This window comes from Penicillium riverlandense (assembly GCF_028828495.1).
Source record: "Penicillium riverlandense strain IBT 135883 chromosome Unknown utg000007l_segment0_segment0, whole genome shotgun sequence".
In the NCBI taxonomy this organism is placed as follows: Eukaryota; Fungi; Ascomycota; class Eurotiomycetes; order Eurotiales; family Aspergillaceae; genus Penicillium; species Penicillium riverlandense.
In genome coordinates, this window is record NW_026643198.1 from 3,280,309 (window position 1) to 3,299,562 (window position 19,254).

Below are 19,254 nucleotides of genomic sequence, written 5' to 3' on the forward strand. Positions count from 1 at the left end.
ACCCTCCGTCAACCGACGACATCATTATATACTATGTTGGCGCGGCCCATTAGCGCGGCCCAGAAATCCCGAAGCGTGGGGGCACTATTTACCGGCCGGAGAATGCGGGGGAAGCGAAGGTGGAGAGCGAAGAGATCGCAGTCAATTGTTACCTAAAGGGTCGCTCGGTCGCTCCTGAATAACGCGCTGGTGGATGGGATCGCCATTGCGTTTTACCTGTTCTCCGAACAAATTCCCGAGCCGGACGCGCGTTTCTTCGTTAGGCCGCAAGTCCAGGACGGACTTGGTCCGAGGGATTTAGGGTTGGGCCATCCCGCTTGCGCCGAAACAAGGAACATCAGGCTAAAGCTTGATCATACGGTGTGTATCCCCCAAATTATGTAGATCAGTCTCCGCATACAATTTTCACTTGCCCGCTGGTTTGCGACGCTCGACCATCTTACCAAGGGCCGGTGAAGGGGAGTGTGATTACCAGTTACCCAGAGAGCGTAGCAAGGAAGTTTGGACTAGAGACTCAAATTCCTCACGCAGTGCAGTACCAGAAGGCAGAGGAATCTTAATATCACATCCAAGCTATGGGAGCCGTCGTGGCGAGATAATGCTGGGGAACTGATTCGAGTTTGGTTCATAAGAATTCAAGAGATCACATTGAGGGATATCACAACTATAGACTATACAGAACAGATCCGTCTGCTCATTCCACCTTGGCCGTAGAGCCAGGTGTGGAGAGCACAGGATCTTCTGGCCGGGCATCGGCTTCCGACCCACTCGAATTCCACACTGTCGATTCCTCGTCAGGCTCATCTGGCAGAAACAGATTGAGAATCACGCCGAGGAGCGCAGTAATGGCAAACCCGTTTTCCATAACGAGCTCTACAGCTTGGAGCAAGCCCTGCAGCGCGTGGTTGTCCCCCGAATAGGTAAAGAAGTTGCTGAACCAGTTGGGGACCAGCGTGGCGGCCATGCCAAGAGAGAACGACGCAGTTAGCACGAAACGGTTGCGCCGTGTGAAGTCGATGGTGGCTATCACGCGGATACCAGAGACGGCCACGGAGGAAAACAGGAAGGTGGTCATGCCGCCCAGTACCGCACTAGGGATGGCGACCAGCGCCGCGGCGAATTTGGAGAAGATGCCCATGATGACCAGGAACATGCAGCAGGAATACCCCGCTGAGCGGTTCGCGCATTTGGTTAGCGCGATGACACCGTTATTCTGAGCGAAGACGCTCATGGGCGATATGGTCATCAGGCCCGCCAGCAGACAGGTCACGCCATTGCCCAACACGCCACCCTGGATGCGCGAGTCGAACATGGGCCCATTGACTTCCAGCCGGGATACATCGCAGGTGGCGGTGATATCGCCAATGGACTCCATCATCACCACGATGTACAAAGCCAGTAGCGGCAGGATGAGCGGCGGATAGATGGTCAACGGGAACGTATGAACCCAGGGGAAAGAAGCGACCGGGGCCTCCGCAATACCGGACGACTCGAAATAGTTGCACCCCGCCGCGACGATCGAGCCGACTAGCAGACCTACGATCACGGCGCAGGACCGCATAATGGGCGGTCCGAATCGCTCAGCAATGATAATGGTCACATAGACCAAAAATCCGAGCCCCACGAACTGCGCACTACCCCAGGGAAGAGCATGCGGTGCGGTGGCATCGGGACACATGGCACCGATACAGCTGCTTCCGCCGACCCAATCCTGGATGCCGGATTTGATCAAGCTGGCTCCGATGAGGAAGACCACGGGACCGGTGACCAAGGGCGGGAAGAGCATCCTCAGCACCCGTTTGCTCATGAAGGACAGTCCGATTTCCAGCAAGCTGCACAGGCAGGCGGTTCCCAAAAGCGCCCCGTATCCCTCTGGGCAAGGGAGCTGGGCTCCGTTCGCGTCCGTGGGACAATAGCCCGAGTCATACATCTGTGTAAAGGTGGAGGTCGCGACGGTGATGGTTGCAAACGATGTGCCCACCACCGAGAGCAGACCCGTGCCCACGTAGTATTTCGTTTTGTAGATGTGGAAGCGCGTCATCTGGATCGCGGACAGCAGCCCCGATACGATCAGCGACGAGGAGACGAGATATTGCGATAGATCTGAGCCGAAGTGGGCCGCAGCGGAGAGAATGATGGGCGGTGCAATAACTATATGGAGTCAGACGTCGTCCGGAGTCTCTGCGATGTATTCGCACTCACCTCCGGCCAACATGGCCAACGCGTGCTGGAGACCCAGCAGGAGCACGAGCAGAAAGGGCACGCGATCCTCCAGTCCGAAGAAGGGCGCGGCCCTGCGAGGCTGGTCCTTCTTGAAGGGCATCTTGGGGATGAACAGACGGGCATAGTCATAATCCCCGATCAAGCCGTCCCTGCGAAGAGTGAGTCAATCATCGCATGCGGCGGGGGCACTGGGAAATTTTACCGCGTGGTGAAGTACTTGACGGCGCGGCGGGCCTTGTCGCTCACCGTCCGCTTGGGCGAGAGATCCGGGCCGATCTGATCAGGGCCATCCATGGTTGTTGCTGAGGCTGATATCCAGTAACCAAAAAAAAACAGCGGTCGCACCCTGGACCTTATATAGGATCTTTTTGGAAATACGGAGCGAGAACCACGTCCGGGGCCGGAACCTGTGGGGAACGCGAGCTCGCGATCAGATCCCTGATTTGTCCAATGGCGGCTTGGGTTATCGCGGCATTAGCAAGCCCTTTCACCAAATTCTCCTTATCGCAGGTACCCGGTACTTCCCCACCCCCGCCCAATCACCCGCGGCGGTCAAGTACCTAGTACCCACCCGCAGGGCCGCTTATCAACTGGCCGTTGAGATAACCAGATAGTTGGCGCGTGTCTGGCCAGCGACACGAAGAATGCTCAAAAAATCGGTTATCTAGGGGCTCTGTGAAGCTCAGAAAAGATAGTCGGAGCCTGCCGTGCAGATGGAGGACTCCGAGTGTCCTATATTCAACATCGGATAGAGCTGCCAGGTCCAGGCAAGCTCAGCGGCTGCCAAGTTGCTTGCCAGCCACATCCGCTCCTCACGTCGCAGCATCAGCATCAGCATCAGCATCCGCCCGTCTCTCGCCGATGGGATGCGATTGCTTTTCGTCTGGCAACATCATTTCGAAACATGTGTTCATGCGATGAGAGGAGGGCTTGCCACTGGATGGTGGTGACATAGCATGATCGGCCTCATGTTGTCAGAGTCCCGGGGAAGGTGGTGGTCGGACCTTGCGTCCGGAGTGAATTCACGCTTCTCGAATGGCCGTCCACCTGTACATGACTTCATTGCAGTCCTCCGGGGCCGAGGCTGGTCGATCGCGCGCGGGATCACGTGAGTGGGAGCTGCACCCGTCCAACACATTGCTCTCCAGCGGGTCCGTTCATAGAGTGTGATTCATATAGTATATCTTGAATCGTGGCAGCAAATGCAATAGTACCAACGCATAGCATAGCATAGCATATCATATCGTACCTACAACCGAGCCCATGCCCCCCGTCCATCCTGACCTCCGTCTGTTCCTGCTCCTCCCGACTCTCGCCACACCTAATTTTCGTCGGCCTCAGGCATCCCACGCCTGATTGGCTGCCCGTCACGTGCCCCTGAAAACGTTGAGCCAGGCGTTGGGGCAGACTTGCCACTGGGAGCGAACGAACTAAACGAATTCTTCCTTGGGCCGAGGAACAATCTTGTGATTCTTTCCAATGCTTTCCGGCCGCGCCTCCTGATTCGCCTGCTTCCCTCCTGTCGCCCTGTTTTGATTCTTCCTCGTCCTCGTCCTTTACGTCCCCCCAAAGCGGCCCGGGTCCACTTTTGCCTCTCCCCCAACGTTGAGTGGAGCCATATAAAATATCTCTCCCCCAGCACCCTTTCCTTCCTCACTCATCCCTCTCACACATCATGTCGACCAAACCTGAGACATCACGCCCACGGGCGCCAGACACCAAGAAGGTGCACATTGCCGATACGGCAATCACCTCGAAGAACTGGCACAAGCATGTCAACTGGCTGAACGTCGCCTTCATCATCGGCATCCCGGTGTATGGCTGCATCCAGGCCCTCTGGGTGCCACTGCAGTTCAAGACCGCCATCTGGGCCGTCACCTATTACTTCTTCACTGGAATGGGCATCACTGCGGGTAAGTTCCTTTCTTTTTAGCCATGGTGAGAAAGACAATGATACTGACTCAATGGTCATAGGATACCACCGTCTGTGGGCTCACTGCTCCTACTCGGCCACTCTGCCCCTTCGCATCTGGCTGGCTCTCGTCGGCGGTGGTGCCGTGGAGGGCTCCATTCGCTGGTGGGCTCGCGACCATCGCGCCCACCACCGGTACACCGACACCGATAAGGACCCGTACTCTGTTCGCAAGGGTCTCTTGTACTCGCACCTGGGCTGGATGGTTATGAAGCAGAACCCCAAGCGCATTGGCCGCACCGACATCTCCGACCTGAACGAGGACCCCGTCGTGGTCTGGCAGCACCGCAACTACATCAAGGTCGTGCTCACCATGGGTCTCGTCGTTCCCATGCTGGTGGCTGGCCTTGGCTGGGGTGACTGGCTGGGCGGCTTTGTCTACGCCGGTATCCTGCGTATCTTCTTCGTGCAACAGGCCACCTTCTGCGTCAACTCGCTGGCCCACTGGCTCGGTGACCAGCCCTTCGACGACCGCAACTCGCCCCGTGACCACGTCATCACCGCTCTGGTCACTCTGGGTGAGGGCTACCACAACTTCCACCACGAGTTCCCTTCGGACTACCGCAACGCGATCGAGTGGCACCAGTACGACCCCACCAAGTGGTCCATCTGGACTTGGAAGCAGCTGGGTCTGGCCTTTGACCTCAAGCAGTTCCGCGCCAACGAGATCGAGAAGGGCCGCGTGCAGCAGCAGCAGAAGAAGATTGACCAGAAGCGCGCCAAGCTGGACTGGGGTGTGCCCCTGGACCAGCTGCCCGTCTTGGAGTGGGACGACTATGTGGAGCAGGCCAAGAACGGCCGGGGGCTGATTGCCGTCGCCGGTGTGGTGCACGACGTGACCGACTTCATCAAGGATCACCCCGGCGGCAAGGCCATGATCGGCTCCGGCATTGGCAAGGACGCCACGGCCATGTTCAACGGCGGTGTGTACTATCACTCCAACGCTGCCCACAACCTTCTCTCGACCATGCGCGTGGGTGTCATCCGCGGCGGTAGCGAGGTGGAGATCTGGAAGCGGGCCCAGAAGGAGAACTCGGAGTATGTGCGCGACGAGGCCGGTCAGCGGGTGATCCGCGCCGGGATGCAACCGACCAAGATCCCTGAGCCGATCCCGACGGCGGACGCGGCTTAAATCTGATGATATCAATATTCCTTTCGCTCTTTTGCATGCTCGGTCCGGTCGGCGTTGAGGGTTGAATTTTTCCGTTTCATTTTGTACGCTGGGAAAAGAAAGCGGCTGTTGTGGTTGTGATTCACTGTCCACAAAACATAGATAATCATATTATGAATTCGATACGACCTGTATTCTTTTGTTGTCAGTCTGTCCCTCAAAATCTGTAGTCCAGTAGCCGTTGTAGTTAGTCAGTTCGACTTGGAAACAGGGGCTGATGTTGTTCTGTGAGCTCGGTGCAACATCACGTGTTCCCTCCCCGCCGTTATTTATTGCCCAAACAATCTAGTCTCACCGCTCGCCAGTGCCTCGACCTCCACCACTACTACACCTAGTAACGACCTCTTCTCCTACCTCAATCGGATATCAATTCCGCCCACCATTGCCTCCTTCACCGCCTCCCCCCGCCGCTTACTCCCTCATCTGCTTGTCATCCTGGTGGCCGTCCTCCTCGCTACCACCGTGGCGCCCCTTCTCCGCTTCCCCGCTGCCCGCCTATCCTCTGTGCTGGGCCACTTGCATCCCTTCCGACCAACAACAACTCCTTGGCACCGCTTCCTGACCACCTCCAGCATGGCACCCGCTCACCTTCGGAAGCCGCCGCAAGCCCCGCCTGTGTTTACGGCGACGGCCCAATCCATCGTCGCTGACGCCGAGCGTCTGATTAGTACTTCCCGCGGGATCCAGGATAAGGTCGTTGCGGAAGTGAAACCCGATAGCGCCACGTTTGACAATGTTCTTTCTCCGCTCACTCAGGATGAGAATGTTATGGCGCTAGAGGCGCATATTCTGGGATTCTACCAGGCGGTTTCGACGGACCAGAAGCTCCGCGATGCTTCCTCCAAGGCGGAAGAGCTGATGGATGAGTTCTTCATTGAGTCGGTCATGCGGGAGGATGTGTTTGGGTTGGTTGATGCCGTCCTCAAGCGCAATGAGTCTCTCGACCCGGAGTCGCGCCGTCTGCTGGAGAAGGAGCACAAGGACTTTGTTCGCAACGGGCTGGGTCTGCCCGCGGGCCCGCAGCGGGACCGCTTCAAGGAGATCAAGAAGCGACTGAGCCAGCTGAGCATCGAGTTCCAAAAGAACCTGAATGAAGAGAACGGCGGGCTTTGGTTCACCCCCGAGCAGCTGGACGGTGTGCCCGATGACGTCCTATCCGGTCTGAAGAAGGGCGATGGGGAGAATGAGGGCAAGCTCTGGCTGACCTTCAAGTACCCGGACCTGTTCCCCACGATGAAATATGCCACCAACTCCGACGTCCGGCGACAGGTCATGGTCGCCAACGAGAACAAGTGCAACCAAAATGTGCCGCTCTTCCGGGAAGCCATTGTGCTCCGGGACGAGGCCGCCCGTCTGCTGGGCTACCCGAACCATGCTGCTTTCCGTATCGAAGACAAGATGGCCAAGACCCCGGAGACGGTCAATACGTTCCTGGGTGATCTGCGGACCCGCCTGACAGCCGGTGGGCGGCAGGAGCTCGAAAAGCTGATGGAGCTGAAGAAAGAGCTCGACCCCAAGTTCGATGGCCGCTACTACTTGTGGGACCACCGGTTCTATGATCGGTTGATGCTGGAGCGGGACTACCAGCTGGACCAGCAGCTCATTGCCGAGTATTTCCCGTTGTCGACCACCATCGAGGGGATGCTCAAGATCTTTGAAGAGCTTTTCGGTCTCGAGTTTGTGGAGATCACGGGCGATGACCGCGCTGCGGTGGCTCCGACTGGCAAGGGCGACGACATTGTCTGGCACGAAGATGTGCAGGTGTTCAGTGTGTGGAACGATGAGGGTGAAGGCAGTGGCTTTGTCGGCTATCTGTATCTGGATCTGTTCCCGCGGGAGGGCAAGTATGGCCACGCCGCCAACTTCAACCTGCAGCCGGTATGTCCTTTTCTCTTTATCTGATCGTTCATAAACTAAGCTGCTTGCAGGGATTCCTCGACAAAGACGGTAACCGCCGGTACCCAGCGACCGCGCTAGTGTGCAACTTCACCAAGCCAACACCCAAGAAGCCGAGTCTGCTGAAGCACGACGAAGTGGTCACCCTGTTCCATGAGTTGGGGCATGGCATCCACGACCTGGTGTCGCGGACGACGTACTCGCGGTTCCACGGGACCAACACGGTGCGCGACTTCGTCGAGGCGCCTAGCCAGATGCTGGAGAACTGGTGCTGGACGCCGTCCCAGCTGCGGGCGCTGAGTCGACACTACTCGACGCTGACCCCGGAGTATCTGGCCGGATGGACCGAAGCACAGCAGGCCCGCAGCGGCGGCAAGACTGCCACCGGCCCCCCACCCGAGCGCATCCCGGACGATGTGATTGCGAACCTCATTCGCACCAAGCATGTCAACGACGCTCTGTTCAACCTCCGCCAGCTGCATTTCGGAATCTTCGACATGACGGTGCACGAGCCGTCGAGCCATGCCGAGATTGAGGGTCTGCCGCTGTCGGCGACGTACAACAAGCTGCGCCACGAGATCACGCAGATGGACGGGCCCGAGGCGCTGGGTGGAGGCGATGAATGGGGTCACGGCGAGGCGACCTTTGGGCACTTGATCGGCGGGTACGATGCGGGCTACTACGGGTATCTCAGCTCGCAGGTGTACTCGACGGACATGTTCTACACGGTGTTCAAGGCCAACCCGATGGATCCCCAGGCTGGTCGGCGCTACCGGTACCAGGTGCTGGAGAAGGGTGGCAGCCAGGATGAGATGCAAACGCTGACGGAATTCCTGGGTCGGGAGCCGCAGACCACGGCCTTCTACCAGGATCTAGGACTAGCCTAGCTAATCTATCCGTGGCGTCAGATTTCCCTCGATGGTCTGTCTCTGCGCCCCACTCCAGGCCCATCCACCACTGTACCCGAGTCAGATTACCTTGTTAACTACCACAATAACTATTTGAAATCATACTTCCCTTCGCCAGTGGCCCCCACCCCTGTGTCCACCGCGATCCGTGTGGGTATCTGTATGCCCTGAAATAGCCCCGGGATTCATCCTCTACCATATGACTCATTCCCAGATGATAAGTTCTGATCATTCATGAATCCGCCGGAATCCCCTAACGCGTGTGAACGTACAATTGCCCACCCTTTTCATCCGCACCCTCGACCCAGCGGACGTCAACACCATGGCACCAACATGGCAAGCCATCCGTCTCCTCCACGGAGTCCGAGCCATAGTGGGCGGTCAAGGTCCCCCGTTGGTGCTCATTCCAGGCTGGCCACAAACCGCAGAGGCGTTTAGCGATCTCTTCGAGCCTCTGTCCAAACATTATCAGTTTCTCGCGCTCGACCCCCGGGCCTGGGTGATTCGCTTCCGCCCCTCAATGGCTACGATACTGCGAACGTGAGCAAAGTCATGGCTGAAGCTGTTCAGGATGTCTTGAAAGGAAGACCGTACCATCTAGTTGGCCACGATGTGGGCGGATGGATTGCTTACCCTTGGGCTGCTCAATTTCAATCAAGACTCAAATCGCTCAGTATACTCGACGCGTCAGTGCCGGGCTTCATGCCCCAGCTGCAGTTTCCCTTGCCTCGGGAGACCAACATGCGTCTTTGGCAATTCTCGTTCAACGCGCTTCCTGAATTACCGGAGATTCTCACTCGCGGCCGTGAGCGGGAGCTCCTGACCTGGTTCTTCCATTTGAAGACGGTTCATGCGGATGGTTTACCCAAAAACCAATTGGAACGCTATATCCAGGCCTATTCGAGACCAGGCGCAATGAGCCGGGGGTTCGAGTATTATCGAGCTTTTGAAACAAGTGCGAAGCAGAATCTGGAATATGCGAAAACACCACTCGATCTCCCGGTTCTAGCTTTAGGTGGGGCCAGCTCCGTCGGTTCGGATATGATTCGCTTGGTCCAGAACTTCGCGGCCAACGTTTCGGGGGGCGCTATTGATGATTGCGGGCACTTTCTCCCCGAAGAGCAACCATCTGCTGTCGCGCATAGACTGCTGGAGTTTCTGGAGGCAAACCACACAGAATGAAATGCCCTGGGACGCACCTTGCAACACAGGATGGTCGCCCGAATTCTCACCGGCCATCATTGACTCTAGACAGCCAAAGACATCCAGTGGTTATACAAAGGATCTCAGTGCCATCTCTTGTGGTGGCGAGCAGGGGTCAAATAGTGCTCGCCATGAAAGTCACAGCGCACCTCCAATATAAATTGGGAGCCACGTTAGGATAGCAAGTGGTGAAATAGATTGGGTTGATTTCGATCCGCTCCGTAAATATTCTTTAGTAGATGGTCAATGGACGATTGTTAATACTGTATTTCAGACAACTGATTTTTCTAGATCGCTCTACGAAACTCCCTTCGACTCCCTTTTTAGGTCCTCACATGTAATAGTCAGATGAAAATAGCTTATAATTGCTTTATTAAACTAAATCTTGTCGTCAACCAAGGCCGTATTTCAATAACATCAGAAGTGCTTGCCTGCCATGCCGTGTACCTGATAGGGTGCTTTATATAAAAACTGCTTTCTAAGGTTTAGTGATCACGAGAAACTCTCAACGTGCAGATAGACACGGCGATTGCTATCGCTGTTCAATGCAACCACTTTTCTGCGAACTTCCACTGAAAGGCTAAGAGGGCCACATACACCCACAGCACTCTCTCCATTGGGACCAGACAGGGTATCTTGGAAGAGGGTATCCCACATGGGCCTGCCGGACTCAACGCCAAGTCCGAGAATACTGTGATTCTTTGTCTGTTTGGGGGTCTTCTCTGCGTCTTTGGCGAGAATCTGCGGGCGAAGTGCCGGGCTGTTGGTTAGAGTTGCATCGGACTCATCCACCTTGGTCACAAAGACCTGGATGCCAAAGAGAATCCCGGCGTTCTCGAGATCGCGCACGGCTATCTGTAGCTCTTCGGTGATCCATTCCACCCACGCAGAGTTGCGGACCATCCATATCAGGGTCACTTTGCGAATGGGAAGAGGCTTGCCATTACCCTCTGCCACGGAGGCCGCGCGGTGTGCAACGTCGAGCAAGACCGACATGGCAAAAGTCACACCGGTGGCACCAGCAATTAGGAGGACGGTGTCAAAGTAGGCAAACTCTGCGTGAGATGCACCATATGGGCCATTGACGAAGGCCATGTACTTTGTGAGCTGGTTCCGGGGTTGCTTTTCTTGCACCGCTCCGTCTGTGCTTGTCGTGTTTTGGTTCGTTCGGTCGGCCTCGTAGATGCGCTTGGTGAACCCTTTATAGGCTCGAAGAAGCAGGACCATATCGCCATTGTGAGAGCTAGGAATAGACATGATCGTGGCTGGGTGCGACTGAAAGAGCCCGAACCGGGGAAGGCTAATCATAACGTGTGATCCGGGGGCCCAGGTCTTGATGCGGCGATTAGAAGCATAGATCTTGGTGACACCCCCTTCGAGAGATTCGAGAGTGACCTGGCTAGAGACAGAGTTGTTGAACAAACAGCGGAAAAAATACACCAGACGCTCAACCAGGTATAGCGCCACGGCGACATAGATGTAGACGCGCGCGTACTTGGCACTTCCGGGAATGTGGTATGCACAGGCAATAATGAGTCCAAAGTAAGTGATAACGTGTTGGATAACAAAGAACTCGTACGAGAGATGGCGCAGAGGAGCAATGGTCGAAATGTTTATCCAGACAAGGATTGTGTAATTGGCCACGCCAGAGCGGAAGGCTTCGTCTGTAGCCCATTCCAATGACTGCAAACCAGGGAAGCGGCTCCATCCTGAGGCCAGAAATGCGACATGAAATGTCGCCAGCAGGAGAAGACCACGAGAAACCCAGCGATGGAGCACATTTAACCTCTCATAGGAGACGCCGGTTATCAGGCCAATCAGACTGTGTCTGCCAACGAGCAGGATAATTAGGGGAAGCTGAGCCACAGCGAGCCAGCCAGCACGAACACCGACGAAAGTATACCATGTAGGGCCCGCGACATCGTCACCCACAAATTGGAGGAGAAGGATAAACAGAATGTACGCTAGGACCAGGTAGATGATTCCTAGCGCAGGAACTTTGAACCAAGAGGCGCTTCCGGCAGGAGTCACCTGGGGATATGTCAAACGCCTTGCCGTACATGCGATCGTCCCGGTAACCTTAGCGAAAGGCCCGGATACCGCTTTGTTTGAGGACTGGATTGCCCGGAACCTTGTCATGCATATCAACAAGTTTGTCTCGGTGAATAAATACAGACTGGAGAGTTGGCTTTACCTTAGATGCAAGTCAATTCGCCAGCAAAGATTCCAGACGCCCATCACGCCGATAAGGGCAGCAATTCCGTACCAGAAGTATCTGGCTCTGGTATTACCGTCCAGCTGGAAGACACTGTCGTCAAGCAGAGCCGACAGAAAGTCCGACGCTTCAGTCTCATTATTAAAATTCACGCCCTCCGAAGACAGCATGATGAAAGCGTAAATACGATATCAGAGAAAGCGGAATGCGAAAGTGACAGGGTCACTAGAAGATATTCAATAACTTCCGACAGTTCAAGGAGCGAAGAATGCTCTATTTCTGTTGAAAGACATCCCATGCCTTCCTCCCCTGCATCGACTTATGTATAATGCCAGATCGCTGCAGTGGGTCAACCACTCTGGCAGAGAAGTCTTAAAGTCTTGCTCTCAGAGTCCAACGACCCCTCTGTCTACCCGTGTGAGACACGGAGGATATCATTCGCACCGCCCTGGGAATGTAACACTCTAGTCCCTTGTTCCTCTGGCAAAAAGCTTGGTTCAAGACTGTTTAAGTTTCGACAGGATGCAGATCACTGGAAAGGATCGGCGGTGCTAACTCCAACTGGAAGGTCGCAGCCGGACGCCTCCATCTCTGCCCCAGGGGAGTGCCATTGAGCTTCCCGGTGTTTTCAATCGCCATCAGGGGCCCGGTGCATATTCCGACACGGGACACTCTACACGGCCCGGTTCTGGACAGATATGAGCGTTCTCAGCAAATCATTTTGGCATTGATGATACGCTTGATTCCCACATGTCTTCGCGAACATTTACCTTCCTTCAGATTTAATTGAATACTATACAATTCGGACAAGGGTGATTCTTCTTATACTGCGAGTGATACTAAGATAAATATATTTAATGAGCAAGGCGGAATATGTCTATGAGTACGATAAATGTAGCAATCTCCCGGTCCGTAAAATCCAGCATAGACGCCAAAACTTGAAAGATAGGCCAGATACTCGACGGATCTGAAACTAGAAATCGACAGAAGCCCGCAAATAGTAATAATCATGACTCGCCAGGCATTGATCGGCGATTGCAGACGAGTCATGATGCTTCGGGTTTCATGTTTCTGAATACACTCTCTGGCTGGCCCCAGTATCGGTTCTCAATTAGGCTGCTCAATTAGGCTGTTGCGCATAGTCTGCTAGGTGTGAAGATTGCTACGGTCAAGGCCATACACTATCCCGTAACTTGTACCGGCAGCAATGGCTCCCACCAGTAATGTCTGGGCCGCCCCGTAGAATCCCGCACGCTTGGTTTTGATGACGACGTAGTTCTTCACGAAGCCGAAGCTAATGAGGGTGACGACCGTGATGCCGATCGAGATGAATAATGCGTGGAGGACATTGTGCATGGCGAAGTATGGAATCATAGGCAGCAACCCACCTACGTGAGGGTCGATCCAAGTAAGAAACAGCACGGATAATTGTATGCAGGAGGAGGCATGGCTGGTCATAGGACATACCGATGAAGTAAGAGACTCCCATGGTGGCTGCGGAGATCCACGCTCGGGAAACATTGGGCTTCTCTAGTCTTAATTCAAAGTCCATCATGAACTGTATGTCACCGTGAGCGGCTCTTCTTCTAATATGAAGGAGAACAAGATCCTCGACTACATACCCGAATCCACTGCTCATTGTTTTGCGCCAAACAATCAACGACAGCTTGACTCGCCTCTCGAGATATACCATAGTCGGCGAGTATTTCGTGGATCTCCTCCTTTTCGGCACGAGGTTTCGAGAAGACTTCTTCACGCTCTCGTGCTTCTTCGCACTTGTAGTGGTCCCGCTCCGTGACAGCGGCAAGATAGGCGCCTAAGCCCATTGATATAGATCCGCTGAATAGCTCTGCTAATCCACCAATGATGACTAGTTTCGAGGAACCTAGGCTAGACAGACCAGCCGTTAGAGCGAAGGGGACGGTCATGCCATCCGCAAAGCCAATGATCGCATCCCTAACTACCGCGCCGGACTCGGAATGTCGTTCGGATGCTGCATGGAGCGGGAGAGGCTGTTCACTGGGGGCTTCCACCAATAGAGTAGACATGATGGACAGGGATGATGCCTCTGCACACAAACGTGAACTTCAGCATGATCTAGTACGGAAATATACATATTTATATGCGTGGTTGGCCTATCTATCGCAAAGACAATTCTCATTGTTTTTCTCGTGAGGCTCTGGTGGTCAAGACTGCCAGCCAATCACCGTCGACCTATTTCCAAGCATCTAGAATGCCACTTCCCAGTCTTTCTCAAGGTGAGCGATAAACCAAGCCAGGGACCACGGTAATCTCCAATCGTTGGTCTTTCAGGGATCCAATGATTCACCTCTAATTCTGATACAGTCAGACTTTGCTAGTCGGGAACGTGGCGCACTGTGTTTTCCTTCAGCTTATTCAATTTTTTTTTTTTTTTTTTTTTTTTTTTTGATCGGAGTTAAAGTGTGCCTTTAGGGCAATTGCAAACAAACGAGAGACCGCGAGAGGTAGTTCTGGATGATCGTAGAAGGATGCTAGTCCTTCTTATCACCTTCGCGGTATTTGGCTGCACCTTTATTTCGACAGGTGAAACTCAATTCGTCAGTTACTGCGGTATTTTTTGGGTCACCATAGCGTTCATGGCACCACTAGTTTATCAGCGACCACGGTTGGAACTCATTCTAGAGGGAAATAGCCATCTCATCTCATCGAGGTGGAGACTTCGTTTTTTAGGCAGGTGCTCCCAGAGCGCTTCGATCATTGGTAGTGTTACGGTCTGTCTCCGCCCTACTCAAGTTGGGGGTGCGTGGACACTTCCACATTGCCGCAAGGTTCTACGACTATTTCTGACCGTAGATTGGCTGCATTCAGCTTGTTTGGCCATCTGAGATGTGTTAAGTGACTGGATCATGGTCATATCACGGACGAGATGCGGCTTTGACGGGGGAAGTCTTGGAGCCGTTTCGCGAAGGCTGACGTGACGGGGAAAGGCGAGTGAACAGACGTACCATGTGGAATGTAGATTAGCGTGTTTCGAACTAGGATTCAGGAATTAATTCGTGATGAGAGTGTTGAGTTGGAACTGATTTGAAATATTGTGTCTGCGACTGTATATATATATTTTCGAGCTTAGCTTAGGGTTGTTGATAATCCTGATAAGCCCACCGCCTTCACCCCATCGCGATCAATTATTTCCTCTTCTTCCTCTAAATCAACTCACCTCACCTCGATACCCATACCTACGCAGATACCAGATATCCCTCCCAGATTCAACCACTGGTCTGCATGCAGTATTCGCTCTATCCGCCGACTTTCAATCTCCCGCCCATCTCACCCCGCATCCATCTACATCTCCAGCTCAACCACACCAAGAAGCTATACGAACGCCAGCTACAAAAAGAGCAGACAACCCTCCCAACCAAACCAACATGGCCGACTCCGCATCCGCCAAACGAATCCACACCCAACACTGCCGCTTCTGCAACCATCTCCTCCTCGCGACCACGCGCGACATCTCCCACCTCCCGCGCCGAGCAGGCGACGCACAGGACAAGGCGATCATTGTGCCCATGACGCAAACACTGGACCCCGATCTGGACAATAATGAAAATAATACGCCGTCGGGAACTCACACGACACTCCTATTGTCGACGACCGTCCCCGATCGACGACCAACACTGATCCGCCGCGAGGACGGCATCGAGAAGCGGGTTTTGCTCCGGTGTGGACGGTGTCGCGTTGTGGTGGGGTATCAGCTTGATCGGGTGCATTATCCAGTGAATGCTGGGACCGCAGAGGGAGATGAGAATAATAGTCACCCACCAGCGGTGTATCTTCTTCCTGGCGCTGTGGTGGAAACGGAGCAGATGGGGAGTGGTGACGAGGACCACACACAAGGAGAATGGAGGCAGTGGATCCAGGAGGGTGTTGTATAGTGAATGGAATTGAAGAGAATCAAGTATCGATACAATAAACAAGAGATACGTAAGACATGAAAAAGCGTTCGTTCCGTCCGTCCCGAGTGCGCGCCAGACCAACTGGAAGTCGGTCGTTTCTCCAAAAGCAATAATGCAACAACAAGAACATATCGTTAGGGTATCGTTCAGTTCGCCAGGATCGTGCGCACCAGGTCCGTGTAGTTGATCTCGCCCGACGACGTGTCCACCGCCTTGAGGAGCTCATCCACTTCGTCATCGGACATTTTCTCGCCGAGGTTGGTGAGAACTATCCCAGTCAGTACACACCCAACCATACCGAGATGAAGCCTTACTGTAGCGAAGCTGTCCCACGCCAATAAACCCGGTCATATCCTTGTCAAACACCTGGAATCCCCGACAGTACTCCTCCGGATCACCGGGCTCGCGGAACCCGCCAGGGCGATTGAGGACTTTGAGGAAGGAGTCGAAGTCAACTGGCCCATTATCAGCACATACCCCGTCCCCCAAGTGTGAAAAAGACCTACAGTCATTCCCGACCGACTTCTCCAGATCGGCAATCTCAGCCAGGGTGGGATTCTGCCCGCAGGCGCGCAGGAGATCACCCAGCAGTTCGCCGGACACGCGGCCGGAGCCACGGCGGTCGAAGAGGCTGAAGGCTTCTTTGTAGTTGGTGGAGGCCTGGTCAGAGTGGTTTTTGGTGTTAGTGGGAGCCATGATTATGGTTGTTATGATGTGTGGGGGAGATGTGGCAGGAGGGAAAGTGTGAGTTTCAGGGGGCCGCGGGAGGGATGGTGTGATACGTAATCCTGCCGGTGGACGGACGCAGGGGAGGAAGTACAGAGGGACCGAACACATACCATGATGAGTTTTGCGACGATGAGGTGTCAACAGAGCAGCGAGACAAGAGGATGGAATGTGAGAGAGGGAGAAACTAGACTGGCTAGTTTACTTAGTGAGCGAGTGGGCTGGTGGGATTCACCGTTGCCCGGACAACTGGCGACGCTAGCACCAGCACAACAGCGATCGTCGATATGGTAGATATACAATTAGTGACCTAGGTAGTTACAGGTTTATTATGAACCGCGCAGCTTCGCAATGCAGCTGTCCAGCAGCCGCGCCGCCTCCCCCAGCAGTTCCCACCGCGGCTGCGCAAAGGAGTCGCGGATGAGAATCAACAGGCCCAAACACTCGTTGCGACCCTTCATCCCTGCCAGTTCGTTGGGCTCGCGCACGCCGCCCACGCGCTGTAGGAACCGTTGCATGTCCCGCCGCTGCTCCGCCAGGCTGTTCAGCACCGGTGCCGGTTGCAGCGGGCCTTCTAGCGCGAACCCGTAGCACCAGACCACCAGCGCCGCAAAATACAGCGCCCATGGCCGGTTCAGCAGATAATCGTCTCGGGCCATGTACTCGCCGGACTGGAAGGTCGGCGAATCCAAGAAACACGCCGACAGGAATCGCAGCGCGTAGAAGGTCGCGTCGCGCGCGGCCGCCTTGGTCGCCCACCGGTCGGTCATCTTTTCGCGCGCGTTCCGAAAGTCGCGGGCCGTGATGGATCGACCCATCAGACGGCCGGCGCCCCCAAAGATCTGGAGGTCGGCAATGTCAACATGTGACGCCATGTGCGCCAGACCATGCAGCACGTCGCGCGACTCCACCTCCTGCGTCGATGGGCCGACCACTTCATCAAAGTCTCGCCGCCAATTGTCAAACGCCCGGAGCAGGGCTGTCCGCCACTTGTCGCGCCCGCCAAGGGTCTGCCCGACTCCTAGCGAACTGACCTGCAAGTCTCGTTGGTTCAGATGCCACCCAACACTCAACAGCCCGGCCATGAGGATCGTCCGCCCGAAAGCGTTCGTCCGCACCGCTTGCCCGTTCAGGGTACGTTTGAGTCCGTCCAAAAACATGACCGGCCGAACACCGTGCGATTGAAGACTCGACTGCACGCGGGCCACCTCGGCGGCGCTCGTGGCCGCCCACAGGGCCTCGTCACAGGGTAAGGGTAATCGTAGTTCATGGGCCACCATCTTGGCCGAATGCCCAAACATGGTCGCATGAGTCGAGTCCAACACAAACGCCGCGAACGCCACTCGCCGGGTGGCCTCGGCCTTGATCCACTGCGACCACGACTCATCCGCCACCGAATCCTCGACGCGGTCCTCGCGCACACTGCTCCCCGGCGAATCAAAGGCCGAGCGGCCAATCAGGGAACTGCCCCGACGCATCAAAGTCAAGGTCGTGTCGTGGTGGATGTGTGCGCGCTCGTGCAGAGCTCGTGTAGATAGCAACTTCTCGTAGACCTCTAACAGCAAAAGAGCCTGGAAAACCCAGAGCCGTGCCGGCGGCTTAAAGTCGGCATCCATAAAGATCTCCCAGCGGAGATGCCACGCAATGAAGTTGGCCAGCTCGGCAGCAGTTTCTGTGGCCGCCTGTCCATGCACTTTGTCCAGCGTTACAGCACCAATAGCCATGATGGCCAAAAGCAATAAATTGGGCGTGCGGTCCGCGGTAAACGTCGGCTGATGCAAGATCGGAAACTGTGTGTGGAAATGATACCAGTACGACCCGATATACGTCTGCATCATGCGCAGACTCAGCACATGTCGATCGCTGTTCAAGTCGCCATCCATCAGCGCATCCTTGCGCTTCGCACTTGCGGTGTAGGCCGCTTCGTTGAACCGCGTGGCCATCAGGTGCAGTAGCTCTTGTCGTTTTTCTTCAGAAACGATCGCCGGCGGGGACCCCGAATCGAGAATACTGGTGACGCTCATGGGATGTTGCGGGATGACCGTCATGAAATTGTAGGCTGGTTCGTTCACGTAGAAATTGTTCTGCACGGGATCCATATATCCCGGCAACATATAATTCAACGGAGGGGGCTCATTGAATAACCACGCCGCAAAGTCGTCCGCCATCGCAAAGGGTGATCGGTTGTACGTCTCGCCGCCGAAGATGGGATATGCATTGGAGTCGAAGGGGTCGGGCATGACACCCGGGAGGGGCATGTCGGCATATCCAGACATCGTCCCTGTTAGGGACCCGTAGTTGGGGTCTGCCTCGATGCTGCTCGACAAAGGATAATTGGCCGGCGGTTTAGGATTGAGATCTGCAGGGTTTGTGCCTGGAGGAAGGTTCGGAGGACTGTACACGACCGGGGGAGAATGTGTGGAGTCTTGTTTCGCAACCGAATCATGCCCGACCAGGGAGGGAGTCATGGTGGAGGAAGGGGAGGAGAGGGCGACGGGTCGCTGGGAGAGGTCATCATTGCGCGGGTTGGAGAAGGATTGATCGCGTTTCTGCAGCTGAGAGCCGCGAGTGGTGTGGCGCTCACGATGCCGGAGACACAGGTCCTGTCGCACAAACGACCGAAAACAATCGGGGAAGTCGCAGTGAAAGATCTGCTTGGGGGAGTGGTTGAGCTGATGGCGGTACAGGTGCTCGGCGCGTGAGTAGCTCTTGCCACATCCCTCATGGCCGCAGTCGAACTTGCGTTCGGGTTGCACTTTGCGACTGCGCCGCCGCCGCTTGGGCGTGTGGTCGTCGACATCGGCCATAGCTGGGGTGCTGCATGGACGGATCTGCAGGAACGTGGGAGTGCGCGGAATGCGGAATCGGGAACCACCGTAGGAGGAAAGGCAAGGGGATAAAAATAGAGAAAAGGATTTGAGATGAGTAAGTCGGACACGGCAAAAAGAGAAGTGGATTGAGTGAGGTTGAAGGTGAAGGAGGAGGAGACAGGTAGGAGCAAGAGA

General features: G+C 55.1%; 9 protein-coding genes across 9 annotated transcripts; 4 read left to right on the forward strand and 5 right to left on the reverse strand.

Annotated features, from left to right (window-relative positions):
- Positions 1-694: 694 nt before the first annotated feature.
- Positions 695-2,517, reverse strand: N7474_008915 (nucleobase:cation symporter-2 family protein; the record flags this gene model as incomplete). Its single annotated transcript, XM_057200325.1, has 3 exons — positions 695-2,151; positions 2,203-2,372; positions 2,426-2,517. The coding sequence occupies 3 exons, from the start codon at positions 2,515-2,517 to the stop codon at positions 695-697; spliced, it is 1,719 nt and encodes a 572-aa protein (XP_057051026.1).
- A 1,381-nt stretch (positions 2,518-3,898) lies between these two features.
- N7474_008916 (stearoyl-CoA 9-desaturase sdeA) lies at positions 3,899-5,327 on the forward strand (the record flags this gene model as incomplete). Its single annotated transcript, XM_057200326.1, has 2 exons — positions 3,899-4,136; positions 4,198-5,327. 2 exons carry the CDS (start codon positions 3,899-3,901, stop codon positions 5,325-5,327), a joined length of 1,368 nt encoding a protein of 455 aa, XP_057051027.1.
- Positions 5,328-5,939: 612 nt separating this feature from the next.
- On the forward strand, positions 5,940-8,149 carry N7474_008917 (M3 family metallopeptidase; the record flags this gene model as incomplete). Its single annotated transcript, XM_057200327.1, has 2 exons — positions 5,940-7,244; positions 7,295-8,149. 2 exons carry the CDS (start codon positions 5,940-5,942, stop codon positions 8,147-8,149), a joined length of 2,160 nt encoding a protein of 719 aa, XP_057051028.1.
- A 573-nt stretch (positions 8,150-8,722) lies between these two features.
- On the forward strand, positions 8,723-9,352 carry N7474_008918 (alpha/beta fold hydrolase; the record flags this gene model as incomplete). Its single annotated transcript, XM_057200328.1, has 1 exon — positions 8,723-9,352. One exon carries the CDS (start codon positions 8,723-8,725, stop codon positions 9,350-9,352), a length of 630 nt encoding a protein of 209 aa, XP_057051029.1.
- A 513-nt stretch (positions 9,353-9,865) lies between these two features.
- On the reverse strand, positions 9,866-11,758 carry N7474_008919 (ferric reductase family protein; the record flags this gene model as incomplete). The annotated part of the gene is made up of 2 exons (XM_057200329.1): positions 9,866-11,504; positions 11,568-11,758. The coding sequence occupies 2 exons, from the start codon at positions 11,756-11,758 to the stop codon at positions 9,866-9,868; spliced, it is 1,830 nt and encodes a 609-aa protein (XP_057051030.1).
- Positions 11,759-12,734: 976 nt separating this feature from the next.
- N7474_008920 (VIT1/CCC1 transporter family protein) lies at positions 12,735-13,636 on the reverse strand (the record flags this gene model as incomplete). Its single annotated transcript, XM_057200330.1, has 3 exons — positions 12,735-12,976; positions 13,056-13,146; positions 13,211-13,636. The coding sequence occupies 3 exons, from the start codon at positions 13,634-13,636 to the stop codon at positions 12,735-12,737; spliced, it is 759 nt and encodes a 252-aa protein (XP_057051031.1).
- Positions 13,637-14,995: 1,359 nt separating this feature from the next.
- Positions 14,996-15,502, forward strand: N7474_008921 (uncharacterized protein; the record flags this gene model as incomplete). Its single annotated transcript, XM_057200331.1, has 1 exon — positions 14,996-15,502. One exon carries the CDS (start codon positions 14,996-14,998, stop codon positions 15,500-15,502), a length of 507 nt encoding a protein of 168 aa, XP_057051032.1.
- Positions 15,503-15,669: 167 nt separating this feature from the next.
- On the reverse strand, positions 15,670-16,219 carry N7474_008922 (uncharacterized protein; the record flags this gene model as incomplete). Its single annotated transcript, XM_057200332.1, has 3 exons — positions 15,670-15,791; positions 15,838-15,978; positions 16,030-16,219. 3 exons carry the CDS (start codon positions 16,217-16,219, stop codon positions 15,670-15,672), a joined length of 453 nt encoding a protein of 150 aa, XP_057051033.1.
- Positions 16,220-16,578: 359 nt separating this feature from the next.
- N7474_008923 (putative C2H2 finger domain protein) lies at positions 16,579-19,056 on the reverse strand (the record flags this gene model as incomplete). The annotated part of the gene is made up of 1 exon (XM_057200333.1): positions 16,579-19,056. One exon carries the CDS (start codon positions 19,054-19,056, stop codon positions 16,579-16,581), a length of 2,478 nt encoding a protein of 825 aa, XP_057051034.1.
- Positions 19,057-19,254: the final 198 nt, after the last annotated feature.